General features: G+C 40.9%; 1 protein-coding gene across 7 annotated transcripts in view; it reads right to left on the reverse strand.

The window, feature by feature from the left end:
- The window catches only part of LOC117504381 (ELKS/Rab6-interacting/CAST family member 1-like), a 203,519-nt gene that overhangs the window by 47,080 nt on the left and 134,514 nt on the right, over positions 1-21,925 (reverse strand). For all 7 annotated transcript variants that reach the window (XR_004558776.1, XR_004558777.1, XR_004558779.1 and 4 more), the window contains one exon: positions 5,773-5,920. Coding sequence is in view for 1 of the 7 variants with exons in the window: in XM_034163850.1 (XP_034019741.1) it covers positions 5,773-5,920 (148 nt within the window). In the remaining 6 variants the exon portion in view is untranslated. The remainder of the gene's footprint in view (positions 1-5,772; positions 5,921-21,925) is intronic.

Genomic DNA, 21,925 nt, shown 5'->3' on the forward strand with positions numbered 1-21,925 from the left:
CGAAGTCTCTCTAACTTAATCTAATCATCACACCATTATTTCGCCCCTCCACCCCGTCGCTCTATCCGTCGCTCCCGTGGCTCCGCTGTAGCTCGCTGACAATGGGCCGAACGGGAAACAAATGAACACGGAGTGAAGTGAGGAGGAAAAACTGCTGAGTCATGGCTGACAGAAAATTATTTCATCGTGATAAGACTCTGGGGGGAAGAAAAGATTAGATTATTGTTTCTTCTTTCACTCCCTGCACTGAAAGGAGAACCTTGTTGATATCTGCACAATTATCAATAATGAAAAGATGCTGAGTCATTGCTTCCATGAGACATATTCCATTATAATAAAAAATTAGATTAGTTTTCCCTCCTTTTCTCTGTCAGGAAGGTAACAATGTTCAGAGGGAGAAAATTATAAATGACAATGAAGCACCCGAGTTGTGCACTGAGGGGTGTTTTTGAAAAAGGAAACTTCAGCAAAGTGTTAAATTAGACTTTACCTTATTTATTTTTTACTTTATAGTGTGTAAAGAAAATTAATACATAAAGTACACAAACACAGCTTTTAGAAATGTTCTACTAAATGCTACAATCAAAAAAATAAGAACGCAGATAAATATGGAGCTAAATCAAGGCCAAAAGTTTTGTAATCTGAAAATAAAAAGTACTATCTATCAAAGTACCCACGTTTCCTGAAAGCAACATCATGTGAGGACTGACTGCTCTCCTGTCACTCACAACTCCACGCCCCTCTCAATCGAAGCCACGCCCTCCCACGCCAGAACAGGGCCAAAAGTTTGAAACTGAAAAAATAAGATCTGAAAGTGGAAAAAAAGATCTGAAGGTGAAAAAAAGAAATATGAATGAAAATAAATTTGATCAAAAAAAATTACAGAGCTGAATCAAAAATTTACTTAAACTAAAAAATATATATCTTACACTTATTTTTATTTTAATAATATTTTTTAAATGATTATAAAATTCAAGAACAAACATTGAATTTTCAGTTTCAAAATTTATTTTTTCAATCTTTTTTATTTTCAGATTACAAAACTTTAATTTTCAGTTTCAAAATTTATTTTTTCAATCTTTTTTATTTTCAGATTACAAAACTTTTGGCCTTGATTTAGCTCCATAGATAAAGACTTGTGTCATTTTGATTGAACACCAGCAACAAAATTTCTTTGCATTCAAAACGGAATGAGGGAAACAGCAAAGTTAACCAACATGGACAAATGAGACAATTTGTGCGTTACACTGCCCAGTTCTCATTTTCACACTCAGCACCCTCATTATTTATAGCAGAGATGATGATCTGATATCAAGTGGTATTTTACAGAACAAAACAAGATAGACATATTTCACCACATTGTTCATGGCATGAACATACGACTGTTAAATGGGAGGCCAACAGCATTATTTCAGTGCAATTATCAAAGTATATTACTAATAATATACAAATAACTAGCGTGTTGCGTGTGGGGATCCACGGAGTCTAGATTGGGTAGTGTTTATAAAATAGTCTCTAAGTTTCTATAATGAGTTGGAATGGTGTGTGTGAGGCCAGAATGTTTTTAGAACCTTAGAACTTACACCTCAACAATTTTTAGAAGAACTCAACCCTTTTATTTCTTGTTTATTAAGTAATTTCTAATGTTAATTTGCTGTCTTAATGTATTTATAAATTGTTTATTTTTATAATAATAATAATAATAATAATAATTATTATTATTATTATTATTATTTCATTAATTCTATTTTGCCTTTTGATTTTTAAATGGACTACAATGGAATGAGTGTTTTCACTTTCTTGTGTCATCATGTATTTTTAGCATATTTAGTTTGGAAATATTGTGGCCCATTGTTGGGCCACAATGGAAACCAGCGTTTATGCTTTTTGTGTTACTCAGTATATTTATGTACCCATGTTTATTTAATACATTTTTATTATACTGAATTATTTAACACGTTCACATTGTATACAAATAAAAATCAATCAATCAATCAACTGTAAGTCGTTCCTGGTGTGTAATGAATGACTTGCATGGCAGCACCCTGACATCAGTGTGTGTGTCTGTGTGAATGGGTGAATGCGAGGCATAATTATAAAGCGTTTTGAGCTTCTGATGCAGATGGAAAAGCGCTAAATAAATGCAGCCCATTTACAATTTCCAATGATATTATGTACTTACACTGAACTTACTAAATAAAAAGCATGCACACACTCACGCTTTTAATATAAAGATGATTTACCGCCCCCTGCTGGAATGGCATGTGAGTCCAGAATGTAGTTAGCAATGTTGGCTAATATAAATTAGCTTATCAGATAAATATTAGTCCTATCAATATTCTGTTCTGGCAGTGTTAATCCTTGACCCAAAATACAAAAGCATACCAAATGGTAAATGTCAGCTCTCCCTGTTTTTTATGTACACGCGCATGCACACATACACACACACACGCACGCATGCACGCACACAGAGGCCACGTGGCTATATTGTTGAATTTACGAGTACAATGGAAAGAATATTTCATGAGGTGAAAGACGGAATGTTCCATTTTTCACAGAATGAAATATTCTTTTCATTGCATGAAAGAAAAAATATAAATAAAAAAAATATGCATTATTATTATTTAACAGCTAAAATAGATCCTGTCATTTGATATTTTATTAATTTCTAAACAAGAGATAGAGAATTACATTTTGGTGTGCGTCACTGGTCCTTTGAGGTAAAGAGATTCCAAACAGTCCAACACAAACTTTAAATAGCAGTCTAATCCAATCCAAAACTGTTCATGTACAGACCAACGCCTACTTTCCTCAGTCCAGTGAAAAATTGCAACAGAAATTTGTCAAGCTTTCCATCCGACAGAGCTTCTACTTTAGCTAGAAACGTCCCGGCGAATACTGCAAATGCCTCCTTTTCGTGTTAGAAGAATGAGCACTGTCAGCAAGCTTGTTCAAATCATCATCTGTCATAAAAACACACCGCGCCAAGTTTGTTTTTAAACTAAGTGCCGTCGCTGTGTTTTAAAGGTGGTTGAGGTGTGCAATGGTACAAAACGTATGGAACCAAAATTGCACGGTAAATAGAACCAAAATTGCAAATGAGATGAATGATCAATATCACGTGACATACAAACCACCAATCACATGACAAGGATCTATTTAGGCGTTATACAGTATAATATTTTAATATGAGCAGAAATTGCTCAAATTGTTGAAATTGCTGTCTACATGCAACATGCCAGCAAAAGTCCAATCACGGCAATCCTGGATGCACGTGCAGTATCACTGATCTGAATCTGATTTCGGATTCATTGGACAGTGACTAATGAAGCACTAAACCAAATGTGGTTTTGTGCTATTAAAACAAGAAAATCTGGCTTTTATGAATGAGATCAAACAAATGGTTCTGCCATAGATTAAAGGGAGACTCCTTTAACATAGCTCTAAAATCCTGGGATCCATCCAAAGCCAGTGATAAGAAAAGGTCAAGTCTTAAAACACTCGCATGTAAAATCCAGGTTTCGTCCCGCAGGTGGAGGACAATGGCTGAGGCCACAGTCTGTCTGTCTCTCACACACACACATGCACGCACACACACACACGGACCACCTGTAAATGTGGACCACATGTGTCTCCTTCAGGAGACGGCGGTGTATCTATCACCTTCCCCCTCTTCCTTCTCCTGTTCATAAATTTCACTGCTCCCCTCCTTCTCCTCTTGCGTTCACACACTCGTCTCCTTTTGTCTGCCTCCGCCGCAGCTGGGAGTCAAAGGTCAAACCTCAGGAAACACTTTGAAGGACAAACACATTCTTTAACACATACAGGTGTGTTACAGAATATCTGTGGGCTGGATGGAATAAACAACATCATGAACGACCCCCCCTCCAACACACACACCCGAAGAAGCAGCTGAGAAAGATGAACCCTACCAGAGGCTGGGAAAAGCCGACCTAAAGGAGAGTTTGCAGAAAGAATCTCAAGATTTAAACCAAGGCTTCTGGAGCTAATTTTGAATCTTCACGTCAGGTTCCTCCTTAGAAACCATCGAAAAAAGATTCATGATACCAACAACAGCTATCTAATCTATGTATCATACACAAATCTAAGAACCACACTGACTTTACATGAGGAGGCCCAAATTAAGACCTACAAATTAACTTTTGTCCTAAAGGTCCAGCAGAACCTCAGGATCATATTTAAAGGAAATTATGGAGTTTGAGGCATCAGAGAGAAATGTGACATCATCTAAGTTTGGAGCACTCCATAAAGAAGAAAGCCAGTAATCCAAAACTATTACAAAAAAAAAAAAAAAAAAAGACTCGGCCCGTGTCCTCCCGATGTTATGGGCATGGTGATGGAGGTGCGTGACATCACATTTCTATCTGATGCCTGAAACACCTTCATTAGTTCCTCAGAACTGCTTGCTGACTTTTAACCTTGCCCATGTCAGTTAACTGGATTATTTTCACCAGAAAGCCTAGGAAATTAGTATCTCCTGTCTACAGATTATGATGAACCAGCCTCTGATTTTATTTTATTCTTTCTGCATCTATCTGCCCGTCTGTCAAGCAGGTTATCAGTGACAGTGTGTGTGGGTGTCACTGTGAAGGAGCAAGCCAAAAAATACTGCATAGCCACACACAGATTGAAAACACACACTCAGGAGAGAACGGGACTGAAAATTAAGACCTAAAGGGAAGCAAAAACCGCTCACGCCCTGGTCGACGCCCACAAAGCAGCAGACAGCTCTCTGTGCTGTCAGTGGCAAATTTTTGGACCAACGTGCCATAAAAGACATCAAAAAGAACAGATCAAGATGGAGGGATGACACAAGATACGTACTTGCATTTGATAACATCCACAGGTGGATCTGTAACCAATTCAACAAAAGAGTCATTCTAAATATTCAGTATATAAAAGCATTTGGCCCCATATTTGACCTTGGCCTGTGACCTCGACTTATAACCAATTCTTCGCAAAATCAAATCACTTTGTTCTTGGCTGATTCTCAGTCAGTCCACCAAGTTTGGTCAAAATCGGATCAGATTTCTTTGAGTTACTTTGTTTAAACACCAAGAAGAAAAAAAAAGTGACCAAAAATAACAACACCTCAGAATGCATCGCTGTGCATGGGTGTAAAAAAGAGAATGTGATAAGAAAGGAGGAGCACAACAGGCAAAGAAAGAAGAAGAAAGATGTGCACTGTAACTTCCGAAAAAGGAAGAGAATCACAAGAAAACAAGTGATGCAGAGCAGCAAGAAAACTGCAGACACGAAGTCAGAACAAGCAAACGGACCGCAGTCCCAGCAGCAGGTTCAGAGTGGAGCCACATGAACGTTTACTGTGTGTGTGTGTGTGAATAGAGCTCTGTGTGAAACCACCGAGGTGTTTGGTCGTGTTTATAAGCTTGTTTTTGGCTCGGCTGAGTGCGGCCTTATAGATGTTTATGTGTTTGAATTCTGTAAACACGTTTCCATGGCAGTGTGCTTGATGTTTGCTTCTGTTTATCTGCAGCCAGCCTGTAAATTTAAAGAAATACAAAATCATATTCAAGTGTCACCTCAGACCTGCAGAAGTGTGTGCATGCACGTGTGCCCCCTGTAACTGCCTTTTTTTGGCTCCCCTCACCTCCTTTCCTCACGTTCTCTTCTATCTTTATTTGGTGTGTGTGTGTGTGTGTGTGTGTGTGTGTGTGTGTGTGTGTGTGTGTGTGTGTGTGTGTGTGTGTGTGTGTGTGTGTGTGTGTGTGTGTGTGTGTGTAATCCTACCTGCTGTTTGAGCTGTTGGACCAGACTGTCCTTTTCCCTCTTCAGAGCCGCCACCTCCTCCTGGGTTTTCTTCTTTTTGGATGAGGAAAGCTCCAGCAGCGCGATGTTGGCGTCTTTTTCACTTATGGCTGCCAGCAGAGCCTCTTGCCTGCACAGTAAACAAAACATTAAAACAAGTCAGTTTATGGATGTCGATGAGGCGGCGGCAGCAGAAACGCCGGCGCTGCTCATAGAGCGCGTGGAGACGAGGGAGCTGTCGTGAGTTATCAGCATTGCGGAGTTCAACTAACTGAGCGTTGGTTTGGTCACTTTGGTCACTGAAGCACGGCTTTTTGTGTTCTGATCCTGGATTTGGTAATAAAAACAATCAGCTGTGTTGCTGACATAACCACGTTACCACATGGGGATTTGGGTAAATAAAATATTGGCAGTTCTGCTTTCAAAGTTTAAAGCTGGAAGATTCATAATTTATTCAAACCAAATACAGATGGGGTTTTTGTGGCTGATTGTAGGTGTATAACCAACACAGACAAAACAAGAGCAATCCGAGATTTATGACGTCCATCAATCCGGATCTGGATCACATCCAAAATTTAGTGGAGTCTTCCATGCCGTAATATCAATCTGTTGTGAAAATATGGTGAGAATCCGTGAAGTACCTTTTTTAATGTAATCCTTCCAGAATCCAGATCCCGATCACCTCCATAATTTAATGGACTTCCATGGCCTAATATCTATCTGTGATAAAAATTTCATCAAAATCCGTGCAGTAGTTTTGATGTAATAATCCTGCTAAAAGGCAGGCAGACAGACAGACAAATAAATAAACAAATGATTTAAAATAAAATAAATAAATAAATAATAAACCTACAACAACCAGTAGGGAAAGTGGTGGTCCTCAGAGGTCCTTGTGCTAAAATTCAAAGTTGCCCAACACTCATGTGCAATGTCCTGTTCAAATTTGGTGAAAATTCAATAAATTTTCCCCATGTATGGGTAGAAGTATGGACAAGTTCATGGAGTGCATTTCTATGTCCACCTTCTGGCTTTACGACTGCCTGGACATCAAAATGTTTGGGCGTCTTTTTAAGATGGGCCCCAGACTCCTCCATCAGGAAGTGTTCTTTAATATGCAAATACAGGTGAACCCCGTTAACTCGCGTTTCGGCTCAACTCTCCTTCGATATGTGGGCTCCGAAAATTTAGACTACTGTATAAAAGTCAACATTTTCATCAAGTTTGACCATTTTTGGGAGGGGCAGGCGCATGTATAAATTCCGGCCCAATCTGAACCAAATCATTGCCCACGTTGTCTCCAGCAAGATCCACAAAGATTTTCAAACAAGCAAGTACTGGTTGTTAAAGCAAGAAAGTTTTCAAATACGCAAGTGGCCGTCATTTCCGAAGGAATCACGCTTTAAATGGTCGAAACTATTGGAATACGGCAAGGTAAGCTGAGTTTAACTTTTTTTGGTCGTCTTTATTAACTCACACTTTCAGCTAAGTCGTGGGTCAATTTTGCAGACCCCAACTTGCGTGAGTTAACAGGGTTTACCTGTATATGCACCAAACAGCACTAAAATAACAAATGTCCTACATGCAATATAATTGTGTCAGGACATAAATATTTGATACAACACTCAGAAACACGTCCAAACTATCACACACAAGGGCTGAGGGCCAATAAAATGCTATGAACTATGTAGGGGATATCTGCCTATACACTGGTATTTATGCAGCAGTAACTCTTACTGCAAATAAGTGCACAAAGTACAAGTGTGCTAGATGAAGTCATCAAATTAGTAACAGGCATGTAGACATAAAGTTAAGTCAACCAATCAGAGCAGCATCAGTCTGTGCCTTCAAGATGGCGCTCTTGCATTTTGCTATTGACAGGGTGCACTGAGAAGTTAGAGGTTTTCTGGCGAAGGAAGACCGAGCTACTTTGACTGCAGCACCAGTAATGATATGGTAAAAACTGTTCACCTTTACCTCATAGTACACTCTGTATGCCACGTTTTTGTGTGTTACACATTTACATTTACTTGTTAAGTGGCTTTGTTTTATACTAACTGTAGATGAGATAGTCTGAGTAGAAATTAGACCAATATAAGATTTGCGTTTTTGATCATTAGGATACTTAGTCTCCGCTATAAAGCAGGAAGACAGCAAAAAGACATCAACACCATGTTCACCAAGATTTCAGGCAGGTGTTTATTCTCAAAATGACAGCAGAAGCCGAGACTTTGGACTGAAGCCATTTTTGGCATCATCTTATCTCCTTCCTCTGTCTGGATGAGCAGCGCAGAGAGATAGCTAAGCATTCCGTTTGGGTGAAAACAATCAGCCACGTCCCATCTGGCCCACACACTCTAGGTCTGGCTGAACCACTGCTGAGGACACCCAAAGTTCAGTTCTCGGAATTCTGTCCCTTTGCAGGGAGAAGCTAAACCGTCTGCTTTTCTATAATCCAAACAGACTTCCAGAATGGCCACAGTCAATCACGCGACCACTCTGGTCACACACATACAGTGCGTGTTTGAGGGTTCAAGGATAGACTTGCTATCTCTGCATTCTAAAAAAGACAAAAACAGTCACAACTTTACACTCGTGCACAGGCACTCATCCTCCACCACCACCCCCCCCCCCCATCCCCTCCTTTTTTGTTTTCAAGTGTTTTGATGACCCTGTCTCTCACACTCGCGTCGTGGTGAAGTGCAGAATGCAGGAATGAGAAGGTCTAAATGAAGACGGATTACACGTCGGGAGTGTTTGAGGACCAGAAGATTCTTTGGCCGACCTCGGTCACTGCGCTGTCAGTGTGCAAGTGTCCCATCATGCAGCGATAACACAGAAGAGCCAGCTTTACAGGGGCTGAGATAATTTAAGGTGGAGACCAGAAGGTTTGCAGCTCGATTCCCATAAAATATCCAGTCGGAAAGGGTGCAGTTAATCGCTCAGTGTCCGTTAGCTTAACACGCCGCCAACTGCAAATCTGGGAAACTGGACTCTGATGAGTGTGTTTTATTTTATTGTACATCATTCCCTTCTAAAATGATAATGTGAATATAGATACATGAGCTATGACACGAAAAACAATCGAAAACTAAATGATAACATGAACCAATATGATTGAAAACGTGACCCCTGTTGTGGTTGGGCAAAAAATAAAGCGTTCAAACTCTTTGGAAAAACTAAAAAAAAAACAAAAACAAAAAACAGGTTGAACCAAAGAAGAGTGATGTGAAAATGCCTTTGGGGCCTTTTACTGACGACATTATAGCTCACAGTCGACGCTTCATAGTCACATAACACAAACCCAGTTTGGGCGCGTCCAACTCATCTGTATGATCAAGAGGGCACGTGGAAAGTTGGACGCTGTGCACAAAGTGGTTGGATTTATGTTCTTAATCATGGATGTATTCTGGGCATAATGTGAAAAATCCAATCAGTGCATCTTCTAGTATTCGCTTTAAACTGGAGTGCGCTAGGTGCACAGCACTCTACCTTAAAGAGAGCAAGAAAAAAAAAAGGTTTTCAGATGAGTTAACAGATCAATTTTCTGCTTCCTAGTGGTAGCAATCCACCTGAACTGCACCTGACCACACCTCATTTTTAGAGCAATACCCCCGATTTGGAATTTAGACGATATACAGTAGTGTTCAGAATAATAGTAGTGCTATGTGACTAAAAAGATTAATCCGGGTTTTGAGTATATTTCCTATTGTTATGTGGGAAACAAGGTACCAGTAGATTCAGTAGATTCTCACAAAACCAACAAGACCAAGCATTCATGATATGCACACTCTTAAGGCTATGAAATTGGGCTATTAGTAAAAAAAAGTAGAAAAGGGGGTGTTCACAATAATAGTAGCATCTGCTGTTGATGCTACAAACTCAAAACTACTATGTTCAAATTGCTTTTTTAGCAATCCTGTGAATCACTAAACTAGTATTTATGTAGTTGTATAACCACAGTTTTTCGTGATTTGTTCACATCTGCGAGGCATTAATTTTGTTGGTTTTGAACCAAGATTTTGCTCATTTACTAGTGTGCTTGGGGTCATTGTCTTGTTGAAACACCCATTTCAAGGGCATGTCCTCTTCAGCATAAGGCAACATGACCTCTTCAAGTATTTTAACATATCCAAACTGATCCATGGTACCTGGTATGCGATATATAGGCCCAAAACCGTAGTAGGAGAAACATGCCCATATCATGATGCTTGCACCACCATGCTTCACTGTCTTCACTGTGAACTGTGGCTTGAATTCTGAGTTTGGGGGTCGACTCACAAACTGTCTGCGGCCCTTGGACCCAAAAAGAACAATTTTACTCTCATCAGTCCACAAAATATTCCTCCATTTCTCTTTAGGCCAGTTGATGTGTTCTTTGGCAAATTGTAACCTCTTCTGCACATGTCTTTTATTTAACAGAGGGACTTTGCGGGGGATTCTTGCAAATAAATTAGCTTCACACAGGTGTCTTCTAACTGTCACATCACTTACAGGTAACTCCAGACTGTCTTTGATCATCCTGGAGCTGATCAATGAGTGAGCCTTTGCCATTCTGATTATTCTTCCATCCATTTTGATGGTTGTTTTCCATTTTCTTCCACGCGTCTCTGGTTTTTTTTGTCCATTTTAAAGCATTGGAGATCATTGTAGATGAACAGCCTATAATTTTTTGCACCTGCGTATAAGCTTTCCCCTCTCCAATCAACTTTTTAATCAAACTACGCTGTTCTTCTGAACAATGTCTTGAACGTCCCATTTTCCTCAGGCTTTCAAAGAGAAAAGCATGTTCAACAGATGCTGGCTTCATCCTTAAACAGGGGACACCTGATTCACACCTGTTTGTTCCACAAAACTGACGAACTCACTGACTGAATGCCACACTTGGTCTTGTTGGATTTGTGAGAATCTACTGAATCTACTGGTACCTTGTTTCCCATGTAACAATAAGAAATATACTCAAAACCTGGATTAATCTTTTTAGTCACATAGTACTACTATTATTCTGAACACTACTGTAGGTACTCAGAGTGAAAACCACGACTGCATCAGGTGCAAAATACAAATGAAGTTCGTATGTTATGATTTTTGTTCCTTTCTGTCAGGTAGAAGATAGGGCCCTTAATCTTTTCAGTGTATTTGCTATGTAACACATCATCCAAGTGAACACTTTCTGACCCATAAACCTCTTCTGGCTTAATTTTAGTGACAAATTTACTGAAACTAGATTTTGACACACTATACCTAAAACACTCTCCGCTGGCCTTCCGAGCTCCAGACATGAACACGTGTGTGCCGTGTCACAGTTGTGACGTCTGCTGATTCTGTGATCATAAAAACTCTTTCAAGTGCAGCATTCGTTTGCTGAATCTTCAGATAATTCTGCTGTTAAGATGGCACTTAGAACATGGTAAACTCTGGTACTGCTCGTACACTGCACATAAAATAAAGAAAAAGAAGCCAACCCGAGCTTCCCCAGTGGAAATGCAACCAACCTGAGAACGGGAACTCTCCTTTCAAATCATTTCTGCAGGTGAAACGCAAACTGAAGAAAAAACTTGCTCGTGTTTACTTTTCTCTGATACTTTTATAGCAAAATTCTGCCACGTGTCACACCGCACATCACTCAGGTGCATAATGCCGTGACGTGATTTTGTAAAATTTGGAGTTTTGGTTTGTAAAGTCCCAGCGTTCTTTTGTTCAGCCGTGGCAGCTGTTACAAACTGCTGCTTCTGCTGCTTTTTTTCCCCCACATTGACACACTTTCTGCACACCTGAAAAGCTCTGACAGTTGCTTCTAGATGTCAAACCAAAACCTAACCGCTCACAGGATTCTGCACAGCAGATTTTATTTTACTTTTTAGGTTTGAAAAATAACCATAATGTCATAATGACTAAAACTTCCTATTCAGAATTATCATACAATTTAAATAAATGCACACTGTTCACATGTACACATCTTAGACATTTCTCAAGCAATAGACCAAAGGTACAGCCTAATAAAATGTGCAAAATGACAAAAATGCATTATGCTAATTAAATGCTGCAATTACCACTTAATCTATTTTCTGCAGGAAAGTTATTATTCTGCAAGAAAAGCTGACAAATGCGATGTCCAACTCTGTGTTTTGAGGGTCACAAAAAAAGAAAAGACATACCTGAAGCATTGTCTTTAATGTTTACAGGATTACAGGCATTTAAAAAAAAAAAAAAAAAAAAAAAAAATTAAGGTTGCTTGTCTGTAATCATAAATGTTGTCTGTTAGCAAAATCTCATTATCTAGGCAAGTTATAATGACGAATGTTCACACTGATCACCAGTCCATCTGCTCTGATTTTTGTCCCGCTAAACAAAGTTTTATCGTGGCATTAAGTGAACGTCTTTTAGGAATGCAGCGTCGTTGAGTCTTGCATTGTTTTTGATGCATACCAGCTACCACCTTGAGGCCGCTGTCTGGAACGGGACTCAATGCCGTCAGTATGAGCTGTAGTACTGATCCCCCCTAAAGTCTCCTTTCTCTGCTTTGAAAATATGTCATCAGCGCAAGTGTCTACAGCAGATGGAAAAGAGCTGCAGAAATGCAGACCATGTACTTTCCTCTTCTCTATCACCATCTCTCTTTCTCTCCGACCCCCCCGCCACCCCCTTCCTTTGTCACTGGAGCTTCCCGCTTCCTCTCTCGCATTCTTCCTTACTGTAAAAAGAAGATGGGAAAATACTTTCCATTGTTTGGCGGCCATATGTCATGATGTCATCGCCGTGGCGACAAGGATGATACTAAGCAGATGCACACGCTAACGCGGCGGACACCTGACCCCAGCCTCAGAGTGCACATATGAAGGGAGGCTCTCTCTCCATCCTAAAAGTACTTAAGCGCCCTCACTTTATCAGGAGCAGTAAAGCCTCGTCTGAGATCACTCACATATTTCAACATACAGCAGAGCAACTTCCTGTGTGCGCTGCGTTATCGCCGTCACGCTGTCACACTCCACTACAATCTACAACGTGTAACTGACAGCGTGTATTCCTGAACACGCGTGTATGAGGATTAACCCACATGTGTTTTGGTGTTTAATCTGTGTCTGTTTCACGGCGGTGTGTGTGTGTGTGTGTGTGTGTGCACCAGAGAATAGCGCTGCTGCAGTCAGGTGTGAGACTGTCCAGTCTCTTTCCAAGACAAACACGGTTTCCCGCTGCATGCTGGAGATCTGCAGGCTTCACACAATTACAGTCAAAGCAAGTGAAGATGTTTTTAATGGTGCTGAGGCCATTGGAAGAGGGAACCTCCATCACTCAGCCCTCTTTGTCCTGTTCCACAACTGAATGAGTTTTGACAAAACTGAATTGAGCACATCTACCTGACTGGCAACAGTGCTGTGGTGTTCCTCAGGGATCTGTTCTAGCTCCTACTGTGTTCAATGCTTGCACAGACTGGGTGTTGTGTGGGGTTGTGCACTTTCCTGTTGGCCAGGAAAGTTTTGCTGACTTTGACTTTGCGGACAATGTTGTGATCTTTGCAGGATCAATGACTGCAGCACTTGAGAAGCTGAGTGAGGAATTGGATTGTCTGGATTTATGATTGTCTTGGATCAAGATTAAGATCCAGGCTTTCAATGACTTCTTGCAATGAAAGTGTTGAACTTGTAGAAGGATTCAGCTATCCTGGCAGTGACATTTGTGTCTATGAGTCTTCAGCTTCTCACATAGTGACACCTGGGAAGAACTTATGGAGTTATGAAGCTGGTGGTCAAAGATGTTTGATGATCTTGCCAGATAGCTGAATGGATAAGGAATTGACCTGCCAATATGTAGACCTGGGTTCAAATCCTGTTCATGTTACCCGTCTGTTTCCTTGAACAAAGTACCTAATCTGCACTGTCTCAGTCCACCCAGCTGTAAAAATGGGTACCAGCCTTGGCTGTGGAAGTAAATGCAAGGCATCATTGTAAAGCATTTTGAGTATCTGCTAGATGAAAACTGCTATAAAAATATAGTCCTCCTTCTTCAGCAGAATGACAGTCCAACTAATTCAAGTCCAGGTGCTTCCTGTTTCACTGTACGGTTGTATAACTTGGACGCTAAGCAGTAACTTAAGATCACATGCTGGATGTCTTTGGTACCTTGTCTTTTTGGAGAATGCTTGGATAACACTGGATTAACATTGTGGCAAACAATTAGGGAGACTCAGGTGAGGAGCATTGCATTATGAGGAAATATCAGTTACAGCATTTTAGCCATGTGGTGCACTTTTCTGTCCATGTTCTAGTGGGCAGGTGCCTCAGTGTTAAAGTCCCTAGTGGCTGGAGAAAGCCAACGGGACAACCATGTATCAATTGCCTATGAGCAATAGATGGCTACTTTGGGGAGGTGGGGATGGACTGGTGGCCTGCTGGGGTGACTGCCATCCAGGACCGGGTGCAGTTCTGTACCTGATCAGTTCCCACTTTGAAGTGCCACACCTCCAGGAGAGGAGGAGGTGAGGATAGATGAGAGGAGCTGATTATAAGAGGGCAAATTACTCATTGACCTCTGCACATGCAAACTCTGAACATGCAGCTCCATACAGAAAGGCCCCAGGTGGGAACCAAACCCACAACCTTCTTGCTGTGAGGCAAAAGTGTTAACCACTAACCCACCATGCTACCCAATGACCAAACAGTCCCAAAGATTCCCTATAGCAAATGTGAGAAAAACTCTATGATAGGATTTTCAGAAAATCATCGTATGGTGCAAATCAGTCCTATGAAATTTGCTCCAAAGGACTAAAAAGCAAGAAGTTCCCAGATATCAACTGGAATTTACCCAGAATATGAAAAAGAAAGTGCACATCCTTCTTTGAACAAGCTATTAAAACCAAATAACGTTATGCATTTTTGGAAGTTCCGAATATTGCACAATACAATGCACAGCTGAAAGGAAGGAAAAAAAAAAAAGATTGGAGGAAGTGTGTTTCAGAGATGACAAGTGATGTACAGCTGTGGCACAGCGCCAACCTCACGTGCACATCCGACCAATTACTTAATTAACCGGCTTCTATGTAGACTCATGGGAGGAGGAGACGAGAGAGACGCAACCTGGAAGACATCTGGACCCAGTGGTTCATGACTGTGCATAATGCCATTGCGGATGCGCGCACACACACACACACACACAAACACACACGGCATATGAGGCTCTCCAGAGCGAAGCTGGGCAGAGCAGTCTTTCTTTCTGAGCTGACAGTTTCTGCCCCGTGGCAGACGCCCAGCAACAAAATGACTGAAACAGCCAGCGAGGAATGAAACTGGAGGAACCTTCCACATTAAATACTGTCAGGCCCAAAAGTATTTGGACAATGACAGTTGTTGAAATTTTGCCTCTGCACACCACCACAAAGGAGCTGAAATTAAACACACAAGATGTGCTCAAGGCTTTTAACAAAAACACCACAAGAACCATTTAGTAGGTATTACAACCATTTGTAAAACACAATGCCTCCATTTTCAGAGGCCATAAATAATTTGATCAACAAAATACTAGAAATATTTTTAAAAGAAATCAGTTTTATGGTCAGTTTTCTTTAGACTACAACCCCTGGCAAAAATTATGGAATCACCGGCCTCGGAGGATGTTCATTCAGTTGTTTAATTTTATTTTAAAAAAAGCAGATCACAGACATGACACAAAACTAAAGTCATTTCAAATGGCAACTTTCTGGCTTTAAGAAACACTATAAGAAATCAGGAAAAATAACTGTGGCAGTCAGTAACGGTTACTTTTTTAGACCAAGCAGAGGGAAAAAATATGGACTCACTCAATTCTGAGGAATAAATTATGGAATCACCCTGTAAATTTTCATCCCCAAAACTAACACCTGCATCAAATCAGATCTGCTCATTAGTCTGCATCTAAAAAGGAGTGATCACACCTTGGAGAGCTGTTGCACCAAGTGGACTGACATGAATCATGGCTCCAACACGAGATGTCAATTGAAACAAAGGAGAGGATTATCAAACTCTTAAAAGAGGGTAAATCATCACGCAATGTTGCAAAAGATGCTGGTTGTTCACAGTCAGCTGTGTCTAAACTCTGGACCAAATACAAACAACATGGGAAGGTTGTTAAAGGCAAACATACTGGTAGACCAAGGAAGACATCAAAGCGTCAAGACAGAAAACTTAAAGCAATATGTCTCAAAAATCGAAAATGCACAACAAAACAAATGAGGGAGGAATGGGAGGAAACTGGAGTCAACGTCTGTGACCGAACTGTAAGAAACCACCTAAAGGAAATGGGATTTACATACAGAAAAGCTAAACGAAAGCCATCATTAACACCTAAACAGAAAAAAACAAGGTTACAATGGACTAAGGAAAAGCAATCGTGGACTGTGGATGACTGGATGAAAGTCATATTCAGTGATGAATCTCGAATCTGCATTGGGCAAGGTGATGATGCTGGAACTTTTGTTTGGTGCCATTCCAGTGAAATTTATAAAGATGACTGCCTGAAGAGAACATGTAAATTTCCACAGTCATTGATGATATGGGGCTGCATGTCAGGTAAAGGCACTGGGGAGATGGCTGTCATTACATCATCAATAAATGCACAAGTTTACGTTGATATTTTGGACACTTTTCTTATCCCATCAATTGAAAGGATGTTTGGGGATGATGAAATCATTTTTCAAGATGATAATGCATCTTGCCATAGAGCAAATACTGTGAAAACATTCCTTGCAAAAAGACACATAGGGTCAATGTCATGGCCTGTAAATAGTCCAGATCTTAATCCAACTGAAAATCTTTGGTGGAAGTTGAACAAAATGGTCCATGACAAGGCTCCAACCTGCAAAGCTGATCTGGCAACAGCAATCACAGAAAGTTGGAGCCAGATTGATGAAGAGTACTGTTTGTCACTCATTAAGTCCATGCCTCAGAGACTGCAAGCTGTTATAAAAGCCAGAGGTGGTGCAACAAAATACTAGTGATGTGTTGGAGTGATGTGTTCTTTTGTCTTTCATGATTCCATAATTTTTTCCTCAGAATTGAGTGATTCCATATTTTTTTTTCCCTCTGCTTGGTCTAAAAAAAGTAACTGTTACTGACTGCCACAATTTTTTTTCCTGATTTCTTATAATGTTTCTTAAAGCCAGAAAGTTGCCATTTGAAATGACTTTAGTTTTGTGTCATGTCTGTGATCTGCTTTTTTTCTACAAAATTAAATAACTGAATGAACATCCTCCGAGGCCAGTGATTCCATAATTTTTGCCAGGGGTTGTAGTCAGGGGATGGATACAAGAACACTTCCAAGTCAATGAATATGTCTTGAACCTCATTTACATAAATCATTAAGAAATACAAACACGTCAGCAGCATGGGTTCGACAGCCAAAGACTTCTGGATTCTGGTCCCATGCCCAGTTAAATGAGGAGGGAAGAAGCAGGAATGGCGTTCACCATAGCTTTTTGTCAATTCTCAACTACCTTGGGGGGTACAAGCTAGTACATTCTGGGAACCATTCCCAAGCATAATCATAAGCTTTATCAAACCAAACACACAAATCTCAGATCGAATTTCCATACTGGATTGGTCAAGGCCTGGGTCAACAACGATCACCACCGATGTTGTTGTCCAACAGGGTGCCGGAGGAAACAGGGCTACTGTTGCCCAAAGAGGAAGAAGAGACAGCAAACATAACTGGAGGCAGCAGAAAATGAGGAAAGATAGAAGTGTGTGAGAACTGTAACTCTGAATATTAGCAGTATTACTGGAAAAAGGAACGAACTGGCTGATATGATGGGGAGAAGAAAGGTAGACATATTGTGTGTAAAAGAGACCAAGTGGAAAGGAAGTAAAGTCAGGAGCATCAGAGGTGGGTTCAAACTGTTGTATCATTGTGTGGATGGGAAGACAACACAGGAGTATATTAACAGTGTGCTGGAAATTAAGTGTTTGACAGGGTGATGAGTGTGAAGGTAGGCTGTAAAATGAAGGAGAAAGATGATTTATGGAGTCAGTTTGATAAGGTGGAAGAGAGAGTACCCAAGGATGAAAGAGAGGGGATTGGAATGGAGAAAGAGAGGGGATTGGAATGGACTTCAGTGGGTATGTTGGTGAAAGGAACAGAGGTGATGAGGAAGTAATGGGTTGATACAGTATTAAGGAGAGGAATGTGGAAGGCTAGAAGGTAGTAGATTTTGTAAAAAGGACAGCCAGATGGACTACATTCTATGTAGGAGATGAAACCTCAGTAGGAATGACAGATGCGTTCAAGGTGGAGGTGGAATTACATCAAGGATCGGCTCTGAGCCCTTTCTTGTTTGCAGTGGTGATGGACAGGTTAACAGATGAAATCAGACAGAAGTCTCTATGAACTATGATGTTTGCAGGTGACACTGTGATCTGTAATGACAGTACAGAGCAAGTTGAGACTTGCCTGTAGGAGGTGGAGATATGCTCTGAAGAGCTAGGGAATGAAAGTCAGTTAGAGCAAGATAGAGTGCATGTGTATGACTGAAGGGGAGCACGGTGTAATAGTGCGGTTGCAAGGAGTTGAACTGGTGACGGTAGCTGAGTTTATTTTGTTGGGATCAGCTATCCACAGTCATGGAGAGTGTAGTAGAAAGATGCAGAAGAGAGCACAGGTGGCTTGAAGTGGGTGGCAGAGGTGATTTGTGACTAAATAGCTTCTGCAAGAGTGAAAGGGAACGTTTAGAAGACAGTAGTAAGAACAGTTGTACAGTTTAGAGGCGGTGGCTACTGTTGTGTTGTTTGTGAGCAGATTCTTTCGTATGAATGAAGGGATCCGAATCCTACTATGGAGCCATTCGTCTTATCAGTGTGCTAAAATTTCACTGCCCTCCTTAAATTCAATCCAGTACCTTCATGTGAGCGAGTGGGGGAGGAGTGAGGGCGCAAGCAGGAATGAAATAACTTTTGCAGTGCACCTGATGGGATTGTGGTTTGTAAGCCTGCAGACTCTCAGTGCTGGAGGTCTTCAAATTCCTTTCACTGTCCAGGCTGGTTGGTTTTAATCTGTGACGGATCCTCCACAAACGTGCACTCAGGCTGTGCTCATGCACTTAGCACAGGTCCTCCCTCAGTCAAACAGAGAAAGACAGATATCCACCGAGAAAAAGGAAGAAGAAGGAGGTGCTGCTCAAAGAAGAGGAAGAAGAACAGCGGAAGAACAAGAGCTGGGTGTTTTGAAGTAGCCGGAATTCCAGACATTAGCAATGTGCTAACAAAAAGATGGGTAGCGGAGCTTAAGATGGACGAGATGAGGAATGAACATATCAAAGGGATTGCACAGGTATAGTTAATATAGGTATAGGTATAGTTGATATAGTTTGGACATGTGCAAAAGAGAAACTCAGGATATTTTGGGAAGGATGCTAAGGCAGGAGGAGAAGAGGGAAGCCAAAGAGGTTTACAGATGTACTGAGGGAGGACGTGGTGATTGGTGTGACAGAAGATCTGCCTGGAGCAGGCTGTTCTCAAAAACTAAGGGGCTGTGCAAGAAGGTTGACGAGTGAGGGAAGCCACCAAGAGATGCACGAAAACTCTGAAAAAGATACACTTCTACAGCTGTAATTGGATGAACTAGGCATCATGCAACGTTTCTGCCTTTCTGGCAAACCGAAGGTGAAATGGGCATCATTGTGGCTTTCCTTGCTTGTCTCCTTCAACGATCACTTGGTTTTTTTGTCAACTGCCTCCTCCAGACAGATTTACCATGATAGTGGTGGTGATCTAGTTTCAAAGTAAGGCCTCAGTTCTGATCAGTCATGTTGCAGGATTACACACACAGAGATGCCACACACGTTTATAGTCGTTCAGGAGAAAGCCCGGGGCAGTAAATACACACATCAGGACAAGTTTTATGACACATTTGTTGGTGCCGGACCGCCATGTGCACAGCATCAAAGAGAATACGGGCAATAAAAATTTAGTTTATGGAAAGCCATTTGCTGCGCGCTCGCCTGTAAAAAAGCAAACAAAAAGTTTCACTTCACTCGATTATAACAGAAGTTAATAAGGGAAAAAGATCAGTTATGTGCCTTAAGATTCGGTCTCAGGAACAAACGCATCAAAGGAAATCTGAAGAGAATAAAACGATAAAATGATTGTCGGGCTGAAAGCAGAGGAGCGTTTACATGTTCACAAAGTGTGGAACAACAGACCCAAGTAAAAAGACGGCTGAGTGATTTTCACGCTGCAGCAGCCAGGCCGTGAATCGGTGGAAGCTGAGTGAGGTGAGGTTTGTTTTATCTTTGACTTTGACTGACACGGCTCAGATTAAATAAAGCCGCCTGTTGTATAACGCACAACAACACAGCGGCAACAGCCGGGTGTCCTGGAAGCGCTGACGGTGGGCGAGGGGGGAGAACGTGTCCTAAACTACAGCGGAAGTGGGTCAGAGGCACTTGGACATGAATGATTTAGTGCAGATAGCGGATACGGGACGAGAGAGCATCAGAGAGAATTGGAGAAAGAGAGAGAGAGAGTGAGAGAGAGAGAGAACAGCACTGACAGGTTGGAATGAAATAACAGCAGGATTTGGAGGGAAAACAAATCAAAGAGATGTGAAGGAGAAGAGAAGACAAAGGAAGTGAGGACGGAAAGCGTAAGAGAGAGAGAGAGAAGGGCAGGTGGGACTCCTGGATGACAGAAAGAGGATCTGTTCTTGACATATTTCTCCTTTTTTCCTGTTTAAAAAAAAACTATTTTCTCTCTCCCTCAGGCACACACGCACGCACTCACACACTAATAAATGACAGTGTAAAAACAGGTTCTCACACACACACACACACACACACAGCTTTGCGTTGACCGTAAATCCCTTTCGATGGCGCTCTAACAGATGTCCGTTGCGATCAGTCGGCTCGAACTCACAGTGGAAACCTGCTCACGTGTTTATTAGGAGATTCTTTGCTCTGTCGTGTTAAATGAGCATAACATAGATGCCGATTCACCTCCACGTGTTGGTTAAGCAGTTTAAAACCTGGCACCCTTAAAACGGACTTCAGTGAAATGCATTCAGCAGAAAGAATGGAAACGGTCGTCTCACAGAGTTAAAAAGATTCATCCAGTGGAGTTTGACAAGAACAGGCAGCACCTACATCAATACCACATCTTAACAATGCAGATGCAGAAGGCTGAGTGGCAAAAAGAAAGAAAGAAAAAAAAAAGAGGTTGCTTGGGGTCCGGGGTATGCTCCCCACAGAAATTTTTTTTTAATTTGTGTCTTTTTTCCTTGCATTTCCTGCATTTTAGCATTTGGGTGAAAAGAATATATGATTTCAACAGAAGAAAGTGTTTAATCAAACATATTTCACAACTTATGTGAACAAGACAAGTTAAAAAGTAAGTTATAATAACTGATATTCAAGTAGTAAAAAGTCAAATTTGAGCACTCCAAACAGTCAGTCAAATGTTAGTCTGATTGAAGAGGAACAACGCGGGTTCCGTCATGGCCGTGGAACAACCGACCAAAGCTTCACTCTCGAAACATCTTGAAAAGGCGACTATTTTGGAGTACGTGAAGAAATCTTTCAGTTATTCCACCATAAATGTAGAGAAGTCAGGAGACGCTGCTCCTATTTCTGCTTCCCAGAATGCACTGCGGACAGCAAAGATGGTGGTATCTGCGAACGAGTCTATTATCTTCAATAAGCGATGCATCAAAAACCGTGGTTACAAAAACAACATTTTTAGATTTAGAAGTGTTTATTTCTCACTGAGAAACATCATAGATTCACACAGAAACGCAGCTGTTTCTGAGCATTTTCTGCCATGTCAGATGATTTTAGTAATACTATTTTGTGTTTTTTTTTTCACTGCAAAATTCACATGCAAACTTAAAGCATAACACCAATAAATAAATAAATATCCCCGCTGCCGGTGTGCGATGTCACTTCTGGACAAAAATCTTCCCAGAAGTGACACAGCTTTGCTGGTGAGTGGCTGCCTCCTTTTCCGTGCGACCAAGCACTTTTAATTATGTCTTTTTGAAAGAAAATTGTAACCATTAATCTTATCATTTATCTTGTGTTTATTATCCAACATACAAAAAAAGAGAGACCAGCACACAGTCAGGACATATAAAATAATCAGGGCTGCTGTCTCTTACACACTTTAAACACACATCTTACTGC

This window comes from Thalassophryne amazonica, chromosome 22 (genome assembly GCF_902500255.1).
Source record: "Thalassophryne amazonica chromosome 22, fThaAma1.1, whole genome shotgun sequence".
NCBI lineage: Eukaryota > Metazoa > Chordata > Actinopteri > Batrachoidiformes > Batrachoididae > Thalassophryne > Thalassophryne amazonica.